At 26.1% G+C, this 24596-nt stretch overlaps 3 protein-coding genes across 6 annotated transcripts; 2 read left to right on the top strand and 1 right to left on the bottom strand.

Annotated features, from left to right (window-relative positions):
* The first annotated feature begins 1 nt into the window (after window position 1).
* LOC122497825 (DNA ligase 1-like) lies at window positions 2-3060 on the top strand. The gene is made up of 2 exons (XM_043605153.1): window positions 2-139; window positions 842-3060. The coding sequence occupies exon 2, from the start codon at window positions 862-864 to the stop codon at window positions 2980-2982; it is 2121 nt and encodes a 706-aa protein (XP_043461088.1). The 5' UTR covers window positions 2-139; window positions 842-861; the 3' UTR covers window positions 2983-3060.
* Window positions 3061-7777: 4717 nt separating this feature from the next.
* Window positions 7778-12165, bottom strand: LOC122497880. Of its 4 annotated transcripts, XM_043605247.1 has the most exons (3): window positions 8813-8979; window positions 8706-8739; window positions 7778-8172 (listed from the first exon to the last, which is right to left on the bottom strand). In XM_043605247.1, the coding sequence occupies exon 3, from the start codon at window positions 8045-8047 to the stop codon at window positions 7853-7855; it is 195 nt and encodes a 64-aa protein (XP_043461182.1). In that variant the 5' UTR covers window positions 8048-8172; window positions 8706-8739; window positions 8813-8979; the 3' UTR covers window positions 7778-7852. The 4 variants fall into 4 exon arrangements, with proteins under 4 accessions (XP_043461182.1, XP_043461185.1, XP_043461181.1 ...); XM_043605250.1 differs by lacking the exons at window positions 8706-8739; window positions 8813-8979 and adding an exon at window positions 12029-12165; XM_043605246.1 differs by having other exon boundaries at window positions 8706-8980.
* Window positions 12140-23048, top strand: LOC122497879 (glycerol-3-phosphate acyltransferase 3). The gene is made up of 9 exons (XM_043605245.1): window positions 12140-12292; window positions 16171-16470; window positions 16953-17093; window positions 17322-17456; window positions 18289-18522; window positions 21166-21281; window positions 21375-21516; window positions 21631-21839; window positions 21959-23048. Exons 1-9 carry the CDS (start codon window positions 12140-12142, stop codon window positions 22044-22046), a joined length of 1518 nt encoding a protein of 505 aa, XP_043461180.1. The 3' UTR covers window positions 22047-23048.
* Window positions 23049-24596: the final 1548 nt, after the last annotated feature.

Below are 24596 nucleotides of genomic sequence, written 5' to 3'. Positions count from 1 at the left end.
AATATAAAAAAGACATTTTTTCAAATAAACAGTGAATTTTTGTGATATTTTAATTCAAATTTTACGTGCTGTAAATATTTTACAGGAAATTTAATACACAAGAAGAGGTATTAATTTTCTCAGGGAAAAAACAAAGCAAGTGAGTAAAGTGTTAGATTTTCTAAAAATTACAATTCAAAATTGTTTTTGTCAAAATTAGTGTACAATAAAAATTCAAGTTTATTTAATTGAATAATTTGTTTCTTTCTTTAATTGTTTCAAGTAAATGTAGACGTAAAATTAAAAAATCGATAGTGAAATTCAGTTTGAATTTAAAAAAAAGTAACGAAATTAAATTAATTATTTCTTTTTTTAACTTCTTCCTTCTTTTTCTTAATTTGTTTAGTAAATGTCTTCATAAAATTAAAAAATAGATACAGAAATTCAGTTTGAATTTAAAGAAGTAACGAAATTAAATTAATTATTTCTTTCTACTTTTTTTAATGTTTTTAGTAAATGTCTTCACAGAATTAAAAAATCGATACAGAAATTCAGTTTGAATTTAAAAAAAGTAACGGAATTAAATTAAATTAATTACATATTTCTGTTTTTAATTCTTCAAGAATGTCTTCATGGAATTAAAAAATTGAAACTGAAATTCACTTTGAATTTAAAAAAAAGTAACAGAATTAAATTAAATTGATTATTTCTTTCTTTTAATTTCTTCAAGCAAATAAAATTAAAGAATAAATACCAAAATTCAGTTTTAATTGAATAAAAATTACGGAATTGAATTAAATTAGTTTCGAGTAAAACATTTAATAAATATGAAAAAAAATTGACAATTTAATATAATTTTCAGATTTTCATTATGCTTTGAAAATGGAGCGTATCTACAGAGCTGAAGCTTTTATAACATTGAAAATAAGCAGTAATCAAAATTCCGATTCCGATATTAATGCAATAGACGATGTAAAATTTGCCAATAAATTAAAGTCTCATTTAACAAAAACTGAGGACGAGAATCAAGAAGAAAATCAACAAGATGAAAAATTTATCAACAAATCAGTGAATATCGAGAATGTTTCATTAAGTCCATCAAATATAAAAACTCACGAATCAATAGAATCAATTAACACAAGTGACTCGTCGAAAAAAGCATCTATCAACAGTTTCAACGAATATCAAGAGGAACCAGATTTTGAAACTCTCATTAAAAGTCCCGAACTTCTTGAAAGTTATTCCACACAATTGGACACAAATAATACTTCAAGTCCAATAAACGGAAATTTTTCCGGCATTAAAAAGTGTCTTGTCGATTTTATAGAGGAGGAGAAAATTAAAGTTCAAAATGAATCCTACACTTTGGAAATCGACGATGAAAATGAAAGTCTTCAGGAAATTGATTCAATTTTTCTCTTCGACGAGTGTGAAAAAGTAAAAAATGAAATTGAGAGGAAAGAAGAAGAAGAGAAAAATGACGAGAAGGAGGAAAATGTACAAAAAAGCCAAGAAGGAAAAGAGAATTTGAAAGAAGAAGAAAGGGAAGAAAGTAAAGAGGAAAAAATCCAAGAAACGGAAGAGATAAAAAGTGAAAATATTCCAGAAAGTAAATTAGAATTCAAAGAAAGTAGTTTAAGGGAAAAGTTTCAAACTCAGAAATCGGATCAAATCTACGATGAGCCATTTATTGGCAATTTACATAAAACTTGGAAGAATTTGAAAAAATCCACCTTCGAGCATTCGACACTTCCGAATATGAAAATACATCGTTTCGCAGGAAAAAATCCCCGACGCTGTAGCAGTTTAAAATCAATCGACGAAGGAGTGGAAATAATTGATACAAATTTCGACGATATTTGCTATCATGGTCACAAGAATGGTTGCACAGTCGCCGTGCAAAAACCAGAGGACGTCAGTCAAGACGTTTTCAAAGAAAATTGGATGCAACGATTAGAATCCCTACGACAAAAGGAGGCACTACTGAAAGACAAGGAAATCGCTCTACAAAGTCGCGAACGACTTCTATTTAAAAAGGAAAAAGAACTACGAATTCTCGAACGAATGGTCAAGGATAAAATGAAACAAGCCGAATTGTATCTAAAACGTTGTAAGAATTCCCAAAGTTTAGAAAACGTATTCGACGAGAAATTCATCGACACAAAATCATCGTCAGGCTCAGCAACTTCACGTGCCGGTCAAGTTCTCAACGTTCCGAATAATAACGCCAAACGAGTACCCTTTATCGGCGAGAATTTTTGGCTTCAGGCACCGGAATTAAAATACGAACTCACGAAGGAAAATGTAAAAAGTCTTCCACCTTCGCGAACTTCATACGCAACACTTCCTTCCGATATGAAATACGGTAGATTCAGTGCCTACAGTAGTTTCCGATGTCGACCAAAACCTCGAATGTCCTACGACGATTTAGATTCAACACTTTCAGCCGACATTGGCGATTCGTCCTTAGTTGTAACATCGAGGAAATTCGATCCAGTTGTCTGTCGTAAACCGGCCGCATTCACAAGATCGGCAAGCGAGAGGCGACCTAAAATCAATGAAAATAAAAATGAACAATACTTTATTAATCACGATAATGGCGAATTTGAGGAGGATAAAATTTTCCGTAAACTCAGTGCAAATATATTCGCTTCACAATTCAAGGAAACAAAATTTCTCAATTACGGCGTGATCGATGAGAAGAATAAGGCGAAGAATGGCGATCAAGCAAAATCCGAGGACGATGAGAAGAAATCATTGAATTTAGACACTGACAGTAAGGGAAAGAAGAAGAATGTAAAAGGCTTGAAGACAAGACCAGTGTCATGGAGTGCCGAGACCGACGATTGGCTGCAACGTAAACGTGAAATTTTTAATTCAACGCACAAAAAATGTGTCAATAACTGTGATAAAGAAAATCATGAAATAAAACCGAAAACACCGAGTTATTCAACATTGAAAAAAAAGAGTTGGAAGGGCAAGAAATTCAGTATTTTTCGGTAAATAAACATTTTCTCCGCGATTTATAAAATGTAAAATGTATACGATTAGAATAGGAAAATATAATTTTAAAAATCGGAATTTCTTTTCTATTTCTCCTCTTCAAGATGTTTCCATTCCATTCTTTAGATAAAAATAAAAAATCAATAAAAGTAATTAAAAATCATAATAGGTAAATAGAAAAACATTTTAAATAGTAAATTTTCTTATAACTTTCTTCTTATAATGAAGTTTAATAAATTATTATATATATAATAATCGACATAATCTGTCCTGACGTGAAGTTAGTGTTGTTTTATCATTGTTTTATTCCAATTTTTTGTTTTATAGTTCGAATTGTTATGTCAAAAGTTTAACAGTTAATTTGTAAATAATAAAATATAGGTGGAGTAAGAAAATTTAACCACAATTTCAAAAACTCAATAAAGAGGTACAGTTGCAATTTTTAAAAATAATTAATTATTCTATGAATTATTTATTTTTATATTTAAATAATTGAATTCTGACAAGAATTGATCTAAAAAAGAATTTTAATTAAAACTTTAGAAACTAATTAAAAGTGCTAAAGTCGGATTCTTTAGAATTAATTAAATTTCAAAATATTTTTAAATTTCAATCTTGAAATTTTAATTGCTGTAAAAGTATCATAATATTTAAATATAAAAAGTTATTAATTTTTTAGCTTCCTTAAAAATTGAAAGTTTTGAATGATATTATTCAAAAATTATAAAAAAATAATTGAATTTGGGAAGACTTGCAGTTCAAATTTGTATAAAAAAAACATTTTATGTTTTACATTGAAAGTATTTCGAAATTTTAAGCAAATACATATATAATAATAATAATTTGCTATTCCGTGAACAAAAAGTGTCGTCTTTTGTTTTTCTATATAATTAATGTTTTGATGACAGATATGTTTTAAAGTGTTGTTTCTATTTTTGTGGTTAAAAATTAGGGGCGCATGACTTCCCCCAAATTCTACTTTATACAATTATAATTGTTATTTAGAATTTTAAAATTTATAAACACCAATTACTCTTAAGGTGAGTGGCTATAATTTAATGACAACATTATTACAATTTTTAAAATTTTAATTTTTAAATACAATCGTTAAAAATATAATATTTATTTCTCATAATTTTTATAAATTATTTTTATTTATTTGAAATAATGATGGTTTTATAGGATATTTTTCAAATAACATAAATTTAAATACGCGAAATAATATTTTACATAATTTTAATTTAATGGAAGATATAATTTTTTATAATCTCTATTGCATATAATCAACAATAGATTTTCATTAATTCATAGAATATTCTACGAATTACGTATTCAGTGACATAAAATAAAAACTAAGCAATAATGTTAGCATTAAATTTTTGATATCTACCTTTTGAGTAAATAATAATTATAAAGTTTAAAATTCCATGAAATAACAATTATATAGAGTTAAATTTGGGGAGAGTCATACGTCCCTAAATATTGACAATTTAAGGAATTAAAAATTTGTAATAATAATTTTTTTGTTCCCGGTTTAAATAATTCTTTTGGCGAGTTTCTTAAAATTTTTTGAAAATAATGTTTTTTTAATAATTCTAATTGAAAATTTGATTATTTAATTTTATTAAAATGTTATTGATAATAATTGAATTTCTGCAAAGAATTTTTGAAAAAATGAATTGTACAGAACAATTTAATTATTTACAAAAATAATTAAAATTTTGATAAGAATTGAAACAAATTTTTAAATATCATTGAATTTCTGCGAAGAATTTTATTACATTTGAAAATAATTGAGTTGTTTTTTAGAATTTTATAGAAATTTATGAAAATAGCTGAATTCTAATAAAGGATTCTTTTTAAAAATAGTATTCAAAAGAATTTAGTAAATCTAAAGAATTTTGCAACTTACAGAAATAATTAAATTCTTGAGAAAAATTTTTTACTGTTTCTAGAAATAATTGAATTCTTTCGACGAATTTTAATAAAATTTTTAAGAATAATTACATTTTTCCAGGAATTTGATTAAAATTGTCTTAAAAATAATTGAAATTCTGCAATGAGTTTTACTATTTATGAAAATAATTGAATATATTGTGAAGAAATTTAAAAAAATAAAATTATAATTATGGTGACTAACTTCCCCTGATTATTTTCAAAAAATTTAAATAAAATTCTTTAAAAGAATTTTAAACATATCGATATTATAATCGATATGTTTCAATTTGTAAAAGGAACACAGAAAAATGTTGTCTCACAAAAATCGAGAATTTATTCTGAAATGGTGAATACGGAAAATTTTTTAGAGAAGTTACAAAAAATTACAATATATACCAATATTAATTAGTAAAAAAGAGAAAACTGAGAGACAATTTAAAATTTTGCGATTGTTGAGTAGTTCAACAATAAATTATTGTATCTAAAGTTCAGAAAGTTTTCATTAAATTCATTGTAATTTTTATCAAAAACTCTTAGCACACGGAAAACATGTTTTCAGTCAAAGTTCCTGAACTGTACCTGAACGGTGGATATGAGAAAAAGTTAAGGTCTAATTCTGCATTACACTAAAGATGTCCCTGAATTTTTTAAAAATCTGCCGTGAACTTCGAGAATTTCTCCTGCTCTACACAGTAGATTCTGTTCTGTTCGAGAACTTTCCCTGAAAAATTTTTTCCGTACATTTTCAACCTACGGTTTTGTAGGATTTTCAAAAATTTTTCCGTATTCATAGTTCTGAACAGTTCTGAAATATATTCTTCATTTTATTAATCATGAACATTTTCCCGTATGTACTTTTTCTGTGGTAAGACAGGCAGGTAAATTGCTACCGTGATAATTCTTTAAATCATTCACGCGCGCATCGCGCGCGTAGGATTTTGCTAGTAAAGAACAATAAGTATTTAAATTAGGTTTTTGAATAATAGTAATTATAATTTTTTGAAAATATACTTGAATTCCCGAAAATAATTTTTAAAAATTGAAACAATTGGAAATTTTGTAGAATTCTATATTTTAAAGAATTTTATTTTTTCATCTTTAAAAATTATCTATAGATAAATAAATTATATTTTTGAAAAAACATTATTTTATGAATTTACAAAAATTATTCTATTTAAATAATTCAATTCTCGTCATTGAATTCAGATAGCAATTGATTTAAAAAAAAATTCCAATTAAAATAGAAAATAATTGAATACATATTTAAAGCATTATAACAGTAGTTTTAGAAATAAATTAAATTTTAAAAGGTTTTTAAATTAAATTTCTTGAAAATTTAAGGGAAGCAAAAGTATAAACAAGTTGTTCATTTCATGATCATTAAGCTTCCTCAATATAATATATACCAATAACACAGGCCGACAAGATTTACTTTCCAAGAATCAGTTAATACTTTTCCGAAGGTTTTCGACGTGCTGAATCCGAATCCGGCCTTAAAATAGACTCATCACGTCAGGTTTTCGAGATATTTTAACCTAAAAGTGCAAAAAAACCTGTTTTTAGTCATATTTGATGTCATGTAACATCAAGAGATAATTTTTTATTTAAAAAGTCAATATTGCGTCTAGAAGTGCTACTCTTCCCCTTTAATATCCATTTTGAAAATTTTAAAAATCTTCATTTGTCTCTGAGTAATCGTTCATTGAATTTTTTGAGTTTGGCGAATTCTACGAAAACTGAGTAGAAACAGACAAAACTTTGATAATAAAGCAGATTTTAACTACAAACATCTAAATTTTAAATAGTTCTGAGGATTTTCGATATAACTGAATACGAATTCGATATTAGATTCACAAAATTCAAAATGGCGTATACAATATGGCAGACGATATACTTAAAATTGATTGTATTTGCCTAAAATATGCCATTTTCAATTCTGTCAATCTGATATCGAATTCGTATTCAGTTATATCGAAAATCCTTAGAACTATTTAAAATTTAGATGTTTGTAGTTAAAATCTGCTTTATTGTCGAAGTTTTGTCTGTTTCTACTCAGTTTTCGAAGAATTCGCCAAACTCAAAAAATTCAATGAACGATTACTCAGAGACAAATGAAGATTTTTTAAATTTTCAAAATGGATATTAAAGGGGAAGAGTAGCACTTTCAGACGCAATATTGACTTTTTAAATAAAAAATTATCTCTCGATGTTACATGACATCAAATATAACTAAAAACAGATTTTTTGCACTTTTAGATTAAAATATCTCGAAAACCTGACGTGATGGGTCTATTTTGAGGCCAGATTCGGATTCAGCACGTCGAAATCCTTCGGAAAAGTATTGTCTGATTCTTGGAAAGTAAATTGAATTAAATTTTGTTGGCCTGTGTAATTGGTTCTAAAAAATTCGGAAATCGACATCACTATAAGGCTTCCTTTATGAGGAAGCAAAATAATTAAATTTATATTTTGAAAAATAAAAAATTATAAAATTATATGAAATTTTAATTTCTGTCGAAAAATTAATAAGAATAAGTTTTTAATTTTTGTTTTTAACAAAAGGTATTGAACTTTTGAATAATCTAATTCAGAAATTCCGAAAAATTGTTTCTTGAAAAAATGTAATTAAAATTTTCTAAAAATAATTGTATTTCCAAAAATAATTTTAAAAAATTGAAACAATTGAAAATTTCTCGCGTGCTTTTGCGCGTGTAGTTTTCTTAGTTAATAATAATAATAAACTAAAATTAGAAATAGAACGGAAGAAAGAAAAATATTTCCGCATAAAATGAAATAATAATAATATGAAACTGAAAAGAATTCCTTTAAAGCAAAGGTGATTCAAAAAAAAACTTTCTTTTAATTATTCTACATATTTATTGAATGAAAACTCGAAATTTTGTAATAATTTTGTTTGGCAAAAAAAATGTTTCTACGGCCACGATGGCGGTTCACCAGGTGCTAATTTTCTACCAAAAAGAGCGGATTTATCACGAAATCTGGTCATTCTTTCAGCTTCTTTCCTATCCAAAATTGTACCAACAGCTAAAGCCGAAGCAAAACCGCCAAAAGTTATTGTGTAGAATTTAATCCACATTCGTCTATAAGCTGCTCCCTCCAGTCTCATTTTGTTGTTTGCTCTGCTTCCACTTCTGTGTGTGAGTATAATCTGCGTAGACTGAATAAAGTAGAACGGAGGGAATTAGTGCCACAAACGTGTATCTCTGTAGATAGTAGAAGAAACCCATCAATCTAAAAAAATTAATCAGAATTTTAAGTTTTGTTTTGTACGCACTTCAAAATTATATTCACTCCGTGATACTATACATTTTTTTGGTTAAATTAAAATTTTCAAATTTAACTAGTTAACAAGTTAAGAAATTTACGATTATTAAAAAATAAAAAATTTTAATTAAACGATTAAAACTAAAAACATAAAGACGTGAACCCTAAACATTAAGACTTTCTATATAAGTGAGGTTATGTATCTATTATGTAAGACGAGAGCGACGAGAGTAAAGACGATATTTCGTTTCTTTTACTAAATGAATAATAGTAACATTACAAGAAACTAGTAACAGACTATTGCAAAATTATACTGAGTAAAAATTCTAAAATAATACATTAAAATAAACTATTTATAAAAACATAAAAATTAAGCATTTATGAAAAATTTATTATGTCTATTTTCTAGTTTTCTATCCGTTTATACGACAATTTAAGAAAAAAAAGTAATATGATAGTCGTGATTATTTATACCTACTGTTATTTTATCAAAAACTTACTATTTTATTTTAAAGGAGCTTATTCCAAAAACACCTACAATAAAATTCGACAATTAATCGATTACAAATCGTGTCGGTAATAACTATTTACTCAATTTTAAACTCACTGTTGGTAGAAGAGACAATTTTTGTTCTCTTCCTTATATTAAGTAACTATTGTTTTTCTTTTTTTCGCAATTGTTCGCAATTATCGTAATTATTGTTATTAATTATTAATCTCTTTAGCTTTACTGAGAAAATGATTTATGAAGACTGACTAGTTACTTTATAATCCGCCAGGAGTTTCGAGCACGAATAATGGAGCACTCACAGCTCTGCCTGCCTGCGCAGGCAGTAATTGGAGTAAGAGAGAAAGTCAATTAGAGTGAAAGAGACAGTAAATTCAAATTTGTATTGCTGCCTACTAGCTGTGAGTGCGCCTTTAGGCTATTCAAGTTGGGTGGGGAAACATTTAAAGATGGATGCTTGCTGGTGCACAAACAATGAAAAAAATAAGTAAAAGGGACTGACAACTAAATATAGAATAATTTTTTATTACACTATGGTTAAAAAATGATTTTTAAAAAGTTATGGTTGAAAAACTTAAGTCCTATTGAGTTTAATTGAATTTAATGCACTGTTTGTGCACCAGTAAGCATCCATTTTTAAATGTCTCCCCACCCAACTTGAATAGCCTTATATGTGACGAGCGACTGCCATCTCGCTCGTTAACTTTTCGATATATCGATTAACGAGTTATCGAAGCGCGAAACAATAAAAATTTCGTTAATAATCTAATTATTTTAGGATTTTCTTACGACTTTTGACAAATATTGACGAGACTAAACAAGAAAGTTTGACTATTGTAAAATATAATACTTTACGGTTTAATAGTTTCCAAATTCCAAAAATGTATTTGAAAATCAACATTTCTTAGAATTGTCATAAATCAAGTGGAATAGCGAAAGAAAATGTAATCTCTAGTTTCTTTAGAGTCATAAAACCGAGAAATTCTTGAAAGAATATAAAAAATATCTCAAGTGTCCTTTTCCATAGGACAATGCAACATGTGTTTACCATACTTGTGACCACAGAAATGACTTCGAAAAGTCACGTACACATAGACTTTCATTATGCGACGAAACTTAATTATCAATTGTATAATATGAACGTTATGAACAATTAACAACAATATTATATTGTTGCTAATAGTGCAGCATGAATGTATTATTTGAAAATGATATTATTAGTAAACTTTATCTGATTGATTGTTGTAATATTATGGTATAGGATATATACAAATATATGTATATATTTGTAACGTATTAATATAATAATAATATTATATTATGATACATTATCAAATTGGTTATCGTTATAATTGTTGTTTATATCTAAATATGATGAGTGCAGTATAAGAGATTTATTGTTACTAGATATGATGTAAATAATTAATAATTGTGTAATTAGTGTGAATGCAAAAGGGTTATGTTCTCTTGTTGTGATACATGTTTTCAATACATAGAGTATGTTTATACGTGTATTAGTGCAGTGCAGTGTTAGTGTTGTGATTCTAAAAACTTCATAGACTTTACAAACTCTATAACAGGGCATGCGCAAAGATTCTGCCATGGACCAAGGGATAAATGCTCCCTCACGAATTCGGTTCTACTTTGGAGTTCTTTCGTAATGTACTTCAGAGTAGTCCCAAAAATAGTTTAAGAATAACGTCGACTTGTGTAATGTTTTGACTTTAATAAATGTATTGGGTTTACTCGCGAATTTAGTTGGATTAATGATTAATTAATATTATTAATTATTAATTGATCCTTCTTATTCGTGAGGTTTTTCCCTCCGTTTTAACGGAAATTAACTTGTTTTAATTGAATATTTCCGCCTTCCTTTTCAAAGGATTAAACCAAGATTGAACATCGAATGAAATCGCGGATCTTACGCCTGCGCGTAAATAACGTAACTCCGCACGTAACAAATATTCGAAATTGATTCGAAATTAAGGCCAACGCAGAATAGATCTGTAACCGGAACCGCAATCGTAAGCGTAACCGTAAGAATAAGTTAGAGAAGGATAGGTATATTGTTTATCCTTCTCTAACTCATTCTTACGCTACGGTTACGATTGCGGTTCCAGTTACAGATCTATTCTGCGTTGGCCTTTAGGTAGTTGGATGGGGGAAATTCAATATGGCTGACATCAGCTGATTTACCGGAGGACAAACAAAATGCATTTGAATTCAATGGGACAAATCAGTTTTTTAACCATAACTTTTTAAATATTCATTTTTGAACCATAGTATAATGGAAAATTATTCTTTATTTATCGAAATCTATTTTTTAAAACAATAAAACCAAAAAATTAAATTTTATTGTTTTAAAAAATAGATTTCGATAAATAAAGAATAATTTTCCATTACACACTATGGTTCAAAAATGAATATTTAAAAAGTTATGGTTAAAAAACTGATTTGTCCCATTGAATTCAATGCATTTTGTTTGTCCTCCGGTAAATCAGCTGATGTCAGCCATATTGAATTTCCCCCACCCAACTTGGGGTGTTTACGAGATGCTCGCCCTAGGGCGCCCCGAGGCGACCAAAGGTTCTCAAAGTCACTTTAATTATCGTTTGTTTTCATATAAATAAAGAATAATAAAAGTGACTTTAAGGGGATGTCAAAGTCGATTGGATTTTTGCATTGAGCTTCAATGGGAAAATCGCATCGACTTTGACATCCCCTTAAAGCTGAGTCTCCAATAGGTGCCAATATGCATGTGCAAGTGCCAGTGCCAGTGCCAAACCCATTTAAAATGTATTGGGGATTGGCACTGGCACTGGCACTTGCACCTACATTGGCACCTATTGGAGACTCAGCTTTAAAACCTTTGGTCGCCTTGGGGCGCCCTAGGGCGAGAATCTCGTAAACACCCTTTGACTACCTAATTCATATAATTATTCAAAATCGTGTAATTTAAATATTCCCGCTCTCGCATACTTTTTAACTGCGCATGCTCGCATTTCGTATTTTTTGAACGGCGTAAAAAACGGTTATAAGTAGTTTTATTCTTGAAATTTAATATAATTGCGCATTATTAATCACAAGAATGATGTCTATTTTTCGAAAAGTATAAAATCTGCCTTGAATGATTAAAAATAAAGATTTCAAAAATAGGATTGTAGACTAATTATAGTTAACAGTGTTAACAGTTAACAGTGGAAAATACACTGCTATTGGTAAAATAGGTTAAAAAGTTATTATTTTGTACAATTTGTTAAAAATTGACATCAATTGTATTCATAAAATGATTTCAACTTTTTAAATTTACTATACCTGCTACATGTGTTTTTCCAGACATTACTTCTGCGTCCTCGTCATCAGTACTGATTTGGATTTGTTAATGACAGGGAGGACTGAGTGGTGTCAGTGGTGTCAGTATATAAAATGGCGCCATTGATGTCGGTCGTTTCTTTCTTAGCATCTTTACTTTTGACACCTTTTCTTATGTTTTTACTTGCCATAATATTTCTCGCCTCCATTGGAAAATCTCTTGGTGTCCGTAAAGTTTACGTGAAATTGCTTTTAACACTTTTTGAGGTAAGTTATTACTCGATCAATTTTCATTCATGATTTCGTGAATTTTTTCCTATTTTTCAAAAAAACATTTTCAATTGAATACTGTCATTAGAAGAGGAAACAGTTTTATTAATAAAAAAATGTTTGTTTTTTTCTATATCATGTGTTATAGTTAAATTCTATTATTATTATTTATTTTTTTGGTTATGTCACATTGCTCTCGTAGCTCTCGTAAGATTATATTCGTTTTATTAATTGCAACATCCTTGATTGTTATCAATAGATCAGATTTTTCTTTATAGTATAGACTTCTTTTGTGTGTAATATTTATGACTCGGTTATTAAACTTATTTTCCGATTGTGGATTTTGAGTTCTTTTTATTATTTATTAATAAAAACTACATAACCTCATGGTAGTTTTAAACAATATTGGGATGGAATTTTGAAACTACTGCGGGAAATTGTAATTTTTCTTTTATTAAAATTTTATATTACGATTAGAAGTCTTGTTGACATTTAGAATATACATAGAATATTCTTTAATATTCCAGTCATTTAGCGAAAAGCGCTGTGACAGATTTCAATTATTCACTTTTCATTCACTTCATTCTCTTTGATTATTTGTCAAGAAGTTTCTGTGGAAATAAATCTTTGATACAATAGAATCTATTTAATTAATATGAAAAAGTAAAGTTAAAGAAATCTTATTAGGATTCTTTTTTAACTAAGCAGGTTGTAATAAAATTACTTTCATTTGGAATAAATTGCAAATTTTCATTATTGATTAAAAGAAAAGACGATTCACGTTTACATTATTCATAAAAAAATATGTAATGATGTTTAAGTGTTGAGTGTTTTTCTTTTTATACAAATAAATCATTCACTCAATATATTCTTGATTAAAAATTAAAAAGCCATAGTCGCATTTTACTGCAGTTTATAAATTCAGTTGTAAAAATAGTTAATAAATCGGGTCAGAATGAAACAAGTGATCTTAATTAAAAAAAAAAAATTTTACTCTCATCGGTAAATTGTCAATGCATATTTATAAAGATGTTTTATCAAATTGTGTCACAATTACTAGTTTTGATGATGACATTTTTTACGATTCTAATTTTTTAACGTTATTTTTATCTTTTTTCATTTTTTTATATATGACGTGACATTTAATTTACCATTAGTATTAATTTTCATTCCTATTATAAATTTTTACAATAAATTAATTCTAATTCATATATAAATGATAATGATAATAATAATATTAACAAAATAAATTTTATTATTTATTTTGCCAAAAAAGTGCATATTGAAGTTTAAAGTATTTACGCAGAAAAAACTTGAGTTCCTTCATTATTGAATTTCAAAACTAAACTTAATGAGGTTAATAATATAATAAAAAAGATAAACTTCCGAAAGTTGAGAGATTACTTTTGATGTACTCTGAACTCTAATCGATTTAAAATTACCTTGAATTGCATAATGTAGCATCAGAAAAATTTGCAAATCACGTTCGATAGTTTCAAGTTCTGTTTTGTTGTTATTTTTTTCCATCATGTAAATAATAATAAAAAATTGTTTATATATTATGCAAATCTTGTGTAATTTAATATAAAAAAAAGGAAATATCCATTTAATATCGTAATTGAGACGTGGAAGCAAATTATTACAATACTAATTACACATTTTTAATTGCAATATTTAATTTTATCACTATCGTGTAGTAAACAAAATTATATTCAATATGCTATGAATTTTTTCCCCTTTTTTTTACCCGTATAATATGTTAAATAATTTAACGATCAGCTTATCGGTGTTAATGTTTGTTTCAAGCCAAATGTTAGCAAATATCAAGTAGAAAAAAAAAGTTTATAATATCTAGCGTGTAAAGTTTAGAAAGTAGAAATACGGCTTAAATTTATTTATAATTTTTTTCTTGTTTTTTTTTGTATTTCTTCTCATCATCACTTTCCTTTTGAACAATTTAAATGTAAATATTTATAATAATAATTTGTATTTTGAGATTACTTAAAAGTTAATCTAGTAGATTTTTTCAAAGAAAAAAAAGAGGAGAGAAAAAAATTTGTATCAAAATGAATTGATTGATAAACTATGTGGAAAGTAGAATGACAGACTCTTTGAATTTTTATTATATGAATCCGAAGTTCATAGTCCATGGAATATGTATATATTATTATTCATCATCGATTTTTACAGATACAGAATTATATATAGATTCGCGAGATTATATTTGCAGTTTAAAAATAAATTAACTTTTTTCTTTTTTTAAAATATCGATTGTTGTTTAAAATTTAAATTAACATTTTTTTAATTTAAGTCTGATTTTAGAAAAAATTTATTTAATTTTATTCTTATTCTTCTTCTTCTTCTTAAATTATTATTATTATTTTTTTTTTTTTGCTTAGGGAATTTTGGGAAATATGCCTACAGATACCTTGGATTCCGCACTATTATTGTTGTTATTATTTTGATTATTTTGATTATTGTTATTATTATTTATTATTTATTATTATTTCTTTATTTTTTTATTTATGGTCGATGGATCATCGGAATTATTATGAAATTATTATTTCTATTTTTGTTACTTTTATTAACTTTTATTTCATTTGTCTTTTAGGTATTAATTTTGTATATTTTTAGATAAATAAATAATGTCAAGGCCTATAAATAAATTGTCTATTTTTCTTTTTAAAAAAATTATTTTTACGGTCCATATTTATAATTGTAATTATAAATAACTCTAAAATTGTTCATTATGGAAAAAATGTTTATTTGTTTTGTTAATAATTTCTAGAACAAGTTTATTGACTGAAGTGTTGATTTTAATTATCAGTTTTAATTAACACCGATTATTACACTGTTTCTAATTATAGTAATTCTTGTTTCTAAATAAAGATTTTAATTGTTAATTAAATCAGTGTAAATTATTAAAAAAAATTTGTTTGACTATAGAGAAACTATTTTTTTTTAAAGAAAAGTATTCAATTTCTTTTGTAAAGTTTATTAGTTGCGTATAAAGTTCAGGTATATAGTCATTTTTTCCTGCAAGGTTTAAAGGTTAATTGAACCTGAAAGATTCAATATGCAAACATTACTCTTTATAAAGTATTTTATATTTTTTAAAAATCTTTATTAAAAAATATTTTTCTATTTTTATAAAAAAATTATTTGTTTCCTATTTATTATTATTTATTATTATTATTATTATTATTATTATTATTATTATTATTATTATTATTATTATTATTATTATTTGCTTAATATTTATTTATTTAGATATAAATTCACAGTCATCATTTATTTTATTACTAAACTCTAATTTTTGATAATAAATGAAAATTTTCGTAAAATTGTATTTATACAAAAATTATTGTGTAGTAAAAAGTATTTATAGATCAAAATTATTTATTGACAATAAATAAATAATTTATTCATTTGAAAAATAGTAAAATGAGTTACACAAGTGAATGACATTTATTAGGATTCACAAGATCCAGTAAATGAGGAAACCATGATTGTGTTCTTTTTTTATTACATGTCACAAGGCATTGACCGTTTAATAGAGTTTACACAATATTCATAGAGATTTTATTGTTTCGGAAAATGTAATTGAAAATAAATTATCACAATATAATATTCCAGATAAATGCAACATTGTTCCATTGTCAATTATTATGTTCATTAAATTAATAATTTTGTCACTGACACTAATTTGCCTCTCTACTGACGAGGAGATCAAAAATATTTATAAATCACAAAAAAATTTGTTTATAAATTTAACGAATTGACAAATTATAAATTTTAATTTTAACGAATTTGAAAATAATTAAAAAAATTATTTTCATTTTTAATAAGATTAATTATTTAAATTTCTTTTGTAGTTTGGAAGACAAAACATTGAGATAGAAAGGAAGAGGAATGGTACTTGGCATATCGAGGAAGATGACAGTGAGGACGAAGGTGGAGGGACACCGACATCGCAAAATAATCACAATTCTTGTGATAGTAAGCAAAAAAGTGAGAAGACGAAGAATGGAGTTGTAGGAAGTTCCGTGATTGCCAGGAATAAGGATTTAATTTTGGTACCAGAACCGGAAATTCAAAGTCAAAAGGAACAAATCGAGAATCAAGAGCGCAATAAAACGGACGAACAACATTTAAATCCCGACGACAATAAAGAGGTGCATTTATTTGAAAAATTAAATTTTTAATAGTATAATTTTTAACTTTTAAAAACAATTTTATGTAACAGTGCGAATATTCGATTTCGTTTCTTAAATAATTGAAAACTTCCAAAAAAACTTTAAAGTGTTTTTCTAATTGAAAATTACTCCAACAATAAAATTTAAATTGTAAACGAAACTTTGAAATTTAGAATTTGGAAAGTTTCCAAAAATAAAATATTCCAAAATATTTTATTGATTTTCAAATTTATAAACTCTTTAAATTCGCAATATTTTTCGTTCTCTTCAAATTATCTAGAAGGTTTTTTTTTTTATCAAAAAAATGTATTTATTACTAAAAATAGTTTACTGAGTAAAAAAATTAAAACCCGAAATCATTTAGAAACTAATTTTTTTTTATAGACGCAAAATTATTATATTAAAATTTTAATTTTTGTCCCAATTTTCTTGACAGTAATTTGAATTTTCCTTATTTTCAGGTAACGCTAACAAGTCCAAAGTCTTTTGACACACTGAAAAGAGAATTTGAACCAGCGAGTTGTCTCGATTATATCAGAGCAGGAGTAGAGGCCATTATCGAGGACGGAGTGACGTCGAGATTCGAAGCCGAGGAACTAAAGGTGAGTCCTCGTCCTCGTCTAGAATTTTAATTTGAATCATTATATTCGTTTCGTTTTATGTAAATGGCGATACACTTAAATTCCCCACAACTCGAAACCTTTTGTTTATACCCAAAAGCATCGTGACATAAAAATATCTCTCTCGAATAATTTTTTTCATTCATCTTTTTTCTGATATATAAAATTTTCTATAAAATTTATTTATAAAAAAAATTGTTATTTTTCCAGAGTTGGAATCTTTTGACAAGGACGAATAGACGTTACGAGTTTATATCATGGAAACTTACAGTTATTTGGATGTTTGGATTTGTTATGAGATATTGTTTTCTCCTTCCTTTGAGGATATTCATCTGCTTTATCGGGGTGAGTCATTCACTTTCTTTTTATATTAGTTTAATATGTACTTAATTTTGTCTATTTTACCTTTTATATATTATATTTGTACATACGTATTGAATTTTTTGAATTTAGATAAATTTTCCAGAACAAGTTTTTTATTTGAAAATGAAAAAATTATATTTATAGTTTGATGTAGAAATTATATAGACTAATAAGTAACAAGATTTTATAGGTATTCTTTCTTATAATTTCAACCTTTTCCATTGGATTTTTGCCAAATGGTTTCTTAAAACGTGAGGCGAACAATTTCGCCAATCTGGTCACATTTAGATTAGTGGCTAGATCAATGTCAAGTGTAATAACAATTCATAATGATGAGTATAAACCAAAATCTGGCGGGATTTGTGTTGCAAATCACACCTCAACTTTTGATGTTGCTATTTTATCTACACAGACAACTTTTTGTTTGGTAATTCAAAATTTTGGAAATTAAGAAAAAAGTAGAAGAAGAGCTTGCAAATTGTTCGTCCAAATGGGATTCACTTTACAGCTTTTTTTTAAAAATCAATGCTTCACGACTCATGTCACGTAAAAAATTTGTTCTATAATTTCACAGTATAAAAAAAGTACTTTCATTAATAAAGATTTTAGGAATTAACATTATTTACAATATTCAGAATTTTCGCTACAATTACATGAAGGAAATAATTTATATCACTGAAGTAGAATAAATTCATTTCATTGTAGGTTGTGACATTTTTTTGTGCAGTAATCAAATGATTTTGTTCAAGGTCTCGTTGTAGACAGTAGATTTAATTAGGGGAGTATACTGAAAGTAGAGGGTTGTGGTTTTCAGGTAATGTGGCTGACGGTTTGTACCGCGGTGGTAGGATATGTTCCTGACGGAAGATTTAAACGTTGGTTGATCTACAGAGTTTCGATAATGTGCTTTGCTGTCCTGTCTAGCGCCCTGTCGTCAGTAATCAACTATCATAATCCTGAGAATCGACCAGTGAGAGGCATTTGTGTTGCTAATCACACATCACCCATTGATGTACTCGTTCTAATGTGTGACAATTGTTATTCGCTGGTATGTCCCAATTAAACAATGACTAGTCTTCCTTTACTTCTTTATTTATTCTTTTCTTTTTCAATTCTTCACTCGTTCTTTTTTAATTACTCTTGTTCTGATTTTTAATTATTTCTGTCTATTCCTATTTCTATTCTTTTCAATTCTTCACTCGTTCTTTTTTAATTACTCTCGTTCTAATATTTCGTTATTTCTGTTTTTTTATTTTTATTTAATTTATTATTTCTATTTTTTATTCTCTTGAACTATAGCAAATGACACGCGCGCTGAACATTATGTTCAATTTATTATTATTCTGTAAATTACAGCATTTTTTATTTTCAAATTTAAATTTTTGAATAATTTCATAATCAAAATTTTAAAAAATCACTTATTATTAAGTACACAATTAATTATTATTGTTTATTATTTTAAAAATTTTAATATAATTCTTCGCAAGAGTTCAATTATTTTCATAAATAATAACATTCTTCGGAAGAATTCAATTATTTTTATAAATAGTACAATTTTTTGCAAAAATTCAAATATTTTCAACAAAATTTTAATACAATTTCACGAAACAATTCAATTATTTTTACAAATAGTATAATACTTTGCAAAAACTCCATTTTTTAAATACAATTTTAATAAACTTTCATGAAGGAATTCATTTTTAAACAAATTTTCAATAATATTTTTCTAAAAAATTCAATTATTTTCTAAAATTTTAATAAATCCTTCGAAACAATTCAATTTTTTTTATAAGTACATAGTAAAATTCATGGCAAGAATTAAATTATTTTTTATAAATAATAAAATTCTTCTCAGAAATTCTTAATTATTTTCAATAGAATTTTAATGAATTTCAATAATCAAATATTTAATTATAATTATTAACAGACACGATTATTTTATAAAGTTGAAAAAAATCGTGTTTTTCATTCAATTAACTTCAAAATCATCAATTAAAATTATTAAAAAACCAGGGTAGTTGCATTAGTGAAAGAATTGACACCAGTGAAAGAACAAATTGATTATTTATTACAATATTTCACAAATTATAACTTTTAGCACTATAAAAAAAAAAATATTTTTTAGTTCCTTATTTCTTCAAAATATAATTTATGATAAAAAAAATAGATTCAATATATGCAAGTTATTTCTGAAAATAATTTTTTAATTTTTTGGTGGGTTATGAACATGACAAATAAACGAAGCATAAACAGAAAAAAGGTTGCAAGTTTCAGTTGCAATTAAATATCTACCATTTCTGGGTGCGTAATCAGGAAAATATGAATAATAGTAAGTTACAAAATTCTTTCAGAATATTTGTAACGTTTTTCATATAATTTTTGTTATTTTTAGACACTATATTAATATAAATTTGATATGTCCTTTCCCTGGAAAATACATCTGTTCTTTTACTAGTCAACGTTCCTTCACTGGTTTTCAATTTTTGATTAAAATTTGATACATTATGTTATACCTATTTATAAAATTTGTATCATTCAGGAATGTCAATTAAAAGTAAAAAATATCGAAAGTATACATTTCCTTAAATGTTCTTTTACTGATGCCACTACCTTACATTATTTTGAAAAAAAAACAAAGAAATTCTTCAAAAGAATTTAATTATTTACAAAAACTCTAATAAAATTTTGATAGTTTTAAATTATTAATTACAATTATTAACAAAATCGATTATATTCAATAAATTAAAGAAATTTTTTGAAAGAATTCAATTATTGTCAAAACCTTTATTCCTCGAAAGAATTTAATTATTTTTAAAAAATTTTAATAAAATTCAATAATTAAATTTTTAATTTAAATTATTAAGAAACACGAATATTTCAAAAACTTGAAAGAAATTGTTGATAAAATTCAATTACTTTAAAAATTTTCAATTAAAACTATTAGAGAAACTTCATTATTTAAAAAAAGATTCAAAGAAATTCTTCAAAAGAATTTAATTAGGATTTTGCAAGAATTCAATGATTTTCAATAAGTACATTAATTTTAAAATTAAAAATATTTGAAAAGAAATATTTTATTAAAATATTTAGGAAGCAAAAAAGCAAACAACAACTAACTTTAAATTGCGAATAGATTACCGGAATACAACAATATTATTAATACAATAATAATATACAGATTCTTCGCTCTTTCTTTTTGAATTACTTTTATTCTAATATTTAATTATTTCTGTTTATTTATTTCTATTAATTTTATTCATTTTTTTTTTTTTTTATTTATTTCTCATATTTTCCCTTAATGCTGAGTTTTATGTTGTTATCTATTTTTCTAATTTAGGAATTTCGACGCAAAGGGTTATTTATAATTAAATTATTAATTAAGTAAAATTATCAATTTTTTTCTCTTTATAATTAAAACAAATTCCCTTAATTGAATTTAAATTTTTTATTCAATCAAAATCGATACTTAAATTAAAATCGAAAATTTGATTATTGTTTGCTTTGAGCGTAAATGGGAATCTATTAATTGCTTTTGCTTTTTATCGTAATTTCATCATTAATTTTTCTGTTAATTTGTGTAAAGCGTCTGAGATTGATTTTTGTTTTGGGTGCTTACTTTGAATTTAAATGTGCTTTCAAAAATTAATTGCACGCTTTTGGGGGCGATTTTGAATGCTTTTTCACTTTTTAGATAGGACAAAGGCATGGTGGCTTTCTTGGTATTTTGCAACGAGCATTGGCACGAGCGTCTCCTCATATTTGGTTTGAACGTTCGGAAGTAAAAGACCGAGAAGCGGTAACGAGGAGGTAATATATTTATATTGTATTTTGGTTTTTTAAACTTTTGTTTGGTCAATACATTGATATATTTTAATGATGTAAATTTGAATTAATTTAAAGATTAAAGAAGCACGTGTCTGATCCAACGAATCCACCGATACTTATTTTTCCTGAAGGGACTTGTATCAACAATACTTCGGTAATGCAGTTTAAAAAGGGGAGTTTTGAAGTTGGTGGCGTTATTTATCCAGTAGCCATTAAGGTATAAAAAGTGTTTATTAATACTTTTTTTAATTGCTTGTGTACAAATTAAAATGTCTATTAATATTTTTCTTTATTTCTTGTGAAACTGATTGATATTTGATTTCTTTAACAGTATGATCCAAGATTTGGAGACGCTTTTTGGAATAGCAGTCGTTATTCAATGATACAGTATCTTTACATGATGATGTCAAGCTGGGCAATAGTCTGCGACGTTTGGTATCTTCCTCCAATGTACAGAAACGAGGACGAAAGTTCTATTGATTTTGCAAATAGAGTGAAATCCGTAATTGCCAGACAAGGCGGCCTCGTTGATCTCCAATGGTAATATCTTTCTTTTCTTATTTTATATTCCATTTTATTGTATATTATATTATTTTCTCATTTTCTCATTTTCTTTTACAATAGAAAAAAATATTTAATTTGAGGAATAAATTTTACAGGGACGGCCAGTTGAAAAGAATGAAACCAAAGAAAGAATGGAGGGAGAAACAACAGGAGGAATTTAGCAAGAGATTAAAGGTAGAATAAGTAAATTAACCGAACCTCTAGTCCAAATCTCATCACTTCACGAAACTCAGTAAACTTTTGCGTTTTATTTTGCTTTTACATAATTTATTACTATCACAATTGCGTCGTTTGTACAAAATATTTCTTCATAATTAACTATATTTAGTATTTTTTTATTCTTTTATTATTAATATTAACTATACAGGAAGCTTCCTCAAAAATTTGATTTTTTCTAAGTTCAATAATCTCATTTTTCATTGTCCAGTACTCATTAAAAAAAAAATACACTGGACTTGAGAGACTTTGTACATAAAAAAACATGAACTTTACAAAAGACTTTGGGAAAGCATTCAAATATATACTATATACCCATAGTTTTTTTTTCATCTCTTTATCAGATTTTTGTTTCTTGACCAATTATTTTTATATAAATAATTCTTTCAAGCGATGTATGTGATATTTCTGTAATGAATGTACATATTTTTTTGTATAATTTAATACATTTAATATATTGAGGTGATCGATCAAGTTTTTGCTGAAAGTTCAATGAGGACAATGAAAAAGATGTTTAGAGAGACAGCATTTTTTTTTTATTTAAATTTAAATCTTTTTGATTTTCAGCATTAAATTTTTAGCTGAGATTGAACGAACTCATAATATTTAGAATATTAATTTAATGAGAAAGAATAATGTGGCTTTAGCCAGAGAGAAACTGAGAGTACGCACGTAATTTACGTGCGTACTCTCAGTTTCTCTCTGCTTTAGCACAAAAGTGCTTTTTAAACGGAAAAAAAATTAAGTTAGAGTACATATGTGAAATTATTTTTAAGAATCCAGTATTTTGGATTCAGTTTATTTAGTAAGAGTTTAACATCTTTGGTATTCATTGGACTTGATGAATACTTTATTAGAAGCACTTTGTGTAAATAGTACAGAATATCACTGTGTGTGTATGTGTGTGTTAAAAAGTATCAGTCTGTCAGTATATTGTAAGAAATAATTTAAGAAATTATTATTATAAAATTTAGAACTGTAATTATTTATTTTTATTGAATCCATAAAATATTGTTCTTTAAACTGCATCTTCGTTACCATCGAGCCAAAAATTAATTTTCAAGTTTTTTTAAAAAATTTTACATTTAGCAGTAATTGTCAATTAAGTAAATATCTATTTCTTAAAATGAAAGTGAAATTTCCACAATATTAAGAATGTAATATTTAAATCATGTCTTTTTCTATGAAAAAGATTGTCGATTTTTCTCGATTGTTAACTATTTCTTTATTGTTAATTTGTTGTATTTCAATGTGCCTTTTTTTGTGTCATTTGAAATGAACGAGAAAATCAAACATTAAGTTTACTACTAATAAGAAAATTAATACTAAAGAAATTTATTTTTAAAAAAATTGTAAAATTATAAATGATATATTACGTTATAATTAATATTCTGAAAATATATCCTGTTTGTAAAATATTTTCAAAAAAGAAATTTAAATATTTGACAGTTTTTTTTTTTTATTATTATTTCTGAAAGGGGCTGGTTCCTTTATTTTGAAAAAAGGCCAAAAGAAGAAATTCTCTTTTTTATTAAAGTGCTCGATGTTGTATATTTTAAGAAATTTGCAGAATAATGGGAATATTTTTATAAAGAGTGTCAGTTGCAATAGAAATTATAAAAAAACAAGTGCAGTGAAAATGTTTCTCGTACTTATATGTCATTTTCTAAACAAAACAAAAAATTTTATTGTAAGTAAATTTAATTTGCTTTTTTTCTACCAGAGTGAAGTGTTTAAAAGAAAAAATACGAATTAACAAATAGCACAATAAATTTGAATGATTTTTTTTCATTGCGAATGATTATATAAAAGACGAATGTTTATAGTATTTGATTTTGAATGTTAACACACAAAATGGTATAAAATTATAAACTCCATTCGTCGGAATTAATATTCGATTCGTTGTTATTGTCGTGATATAAACAAAATCATCCTCTAATGATATTTATTAAGTTGTATGAATTGTCAACGAATAAAAGATGGTGCTTCTTAATATAAATATTTGATTTATTTATATTTTTAATTTTAACTTCCTCCTAATTTTGCAATTTTTCAATTTTCCCAACACTCTTTTATTTATGTCAATTTTTCTTTTTCTTCTTATTAATTATAAATTAAAGGTGGAAATTAATTTAAATTATCAAGTTCTAGAAGTTACTATAAATAGGTATACCTGATAAAGTGAAATTACTTTTTATTTTTGATAAAAATAATAGTTACAGTTGAATATTGTCGAGTTTGGCGCCATTTGTCAGCAGCGAATGAAAATGCTTGAAAGAACGCTGCGCAGGCGCAGTAAGTACATAAGGTAGTTCAAGTTGGGTGGGGGAAATCAAATATGGCTGACATCAGCTGATTTACCGGAGGACAAACAATGCATTGAATTCAATGGGACAAATCAGTTTTTTAACCATAACTTTTTAAATATTTATTTTTGAACCATAGTGTAATGGAAAATTATTCTTTATTTATCGAAATCTATTTTTTAAAACAATAAAACCAAAAAATTTAATTTTA

The sequence above is a fragment of the Leptopilina heterotoma genome, unplaced genomic scaffold, assembly GCF_015476425.1.
Source record: "Leptopilina heterotoma isolate Lh14 unplaced genomic scaffold, ASM1547642v1 Lhet_14, whole genome shotgun sequence".
Taxonomy (NCBI): Eukaryota; Metazoa; Arthropoda; class Insecta; order Hymenoptera; family Figitidae; genus Leptopilina; species Leptopilina heterotoma.
This window is presented reverse-complemented; position numbering and strand designations above follow the sequence as displayed.

What these genes read in the sequence shown, in the direction of transcription:
- LOC122497879 (XM_043605245.1), top strand. Translation starts at nt 12,140, where the DNA reads ATGGCGCCATTGATGTCGGTCGTTTCTTTCTTAGCATCTTTACTTTTG. An exon ending in TCGAAGCCGAGGAACTAAAG is followed by an intron (nt 17,094 to 17,321) that starts GTGAGTCCTCGT and finishes TTATTTTTCCAG; the next exon opens with AGTTGGAATCTTTTGACAAG. An exon ending in TTTATCCAGTAGCCATTAAG is followed by an intron (nt 21,517 to 21,630) that starts GTATAAAAAGTG and finishes TTTCTTTAACAG; the next exon opens with TATGATCCAAGATTTGGAGA.
- LOC122497880 (XM_043605250.1), bottom strand. Translation starts at nt 8,047, where the DNA reads ATGAGACTGGAGGGAGCAGCTTATAGACGAATGTGGATTAAATTCTAC.
- LOC122497825 (XM_043605153.1), top strand. Translation starts at nt 862, where the DNA reads ATGGAGCGTATCTACAGAGCTGAAGCTTTTATAACATTGAAAATAAGC.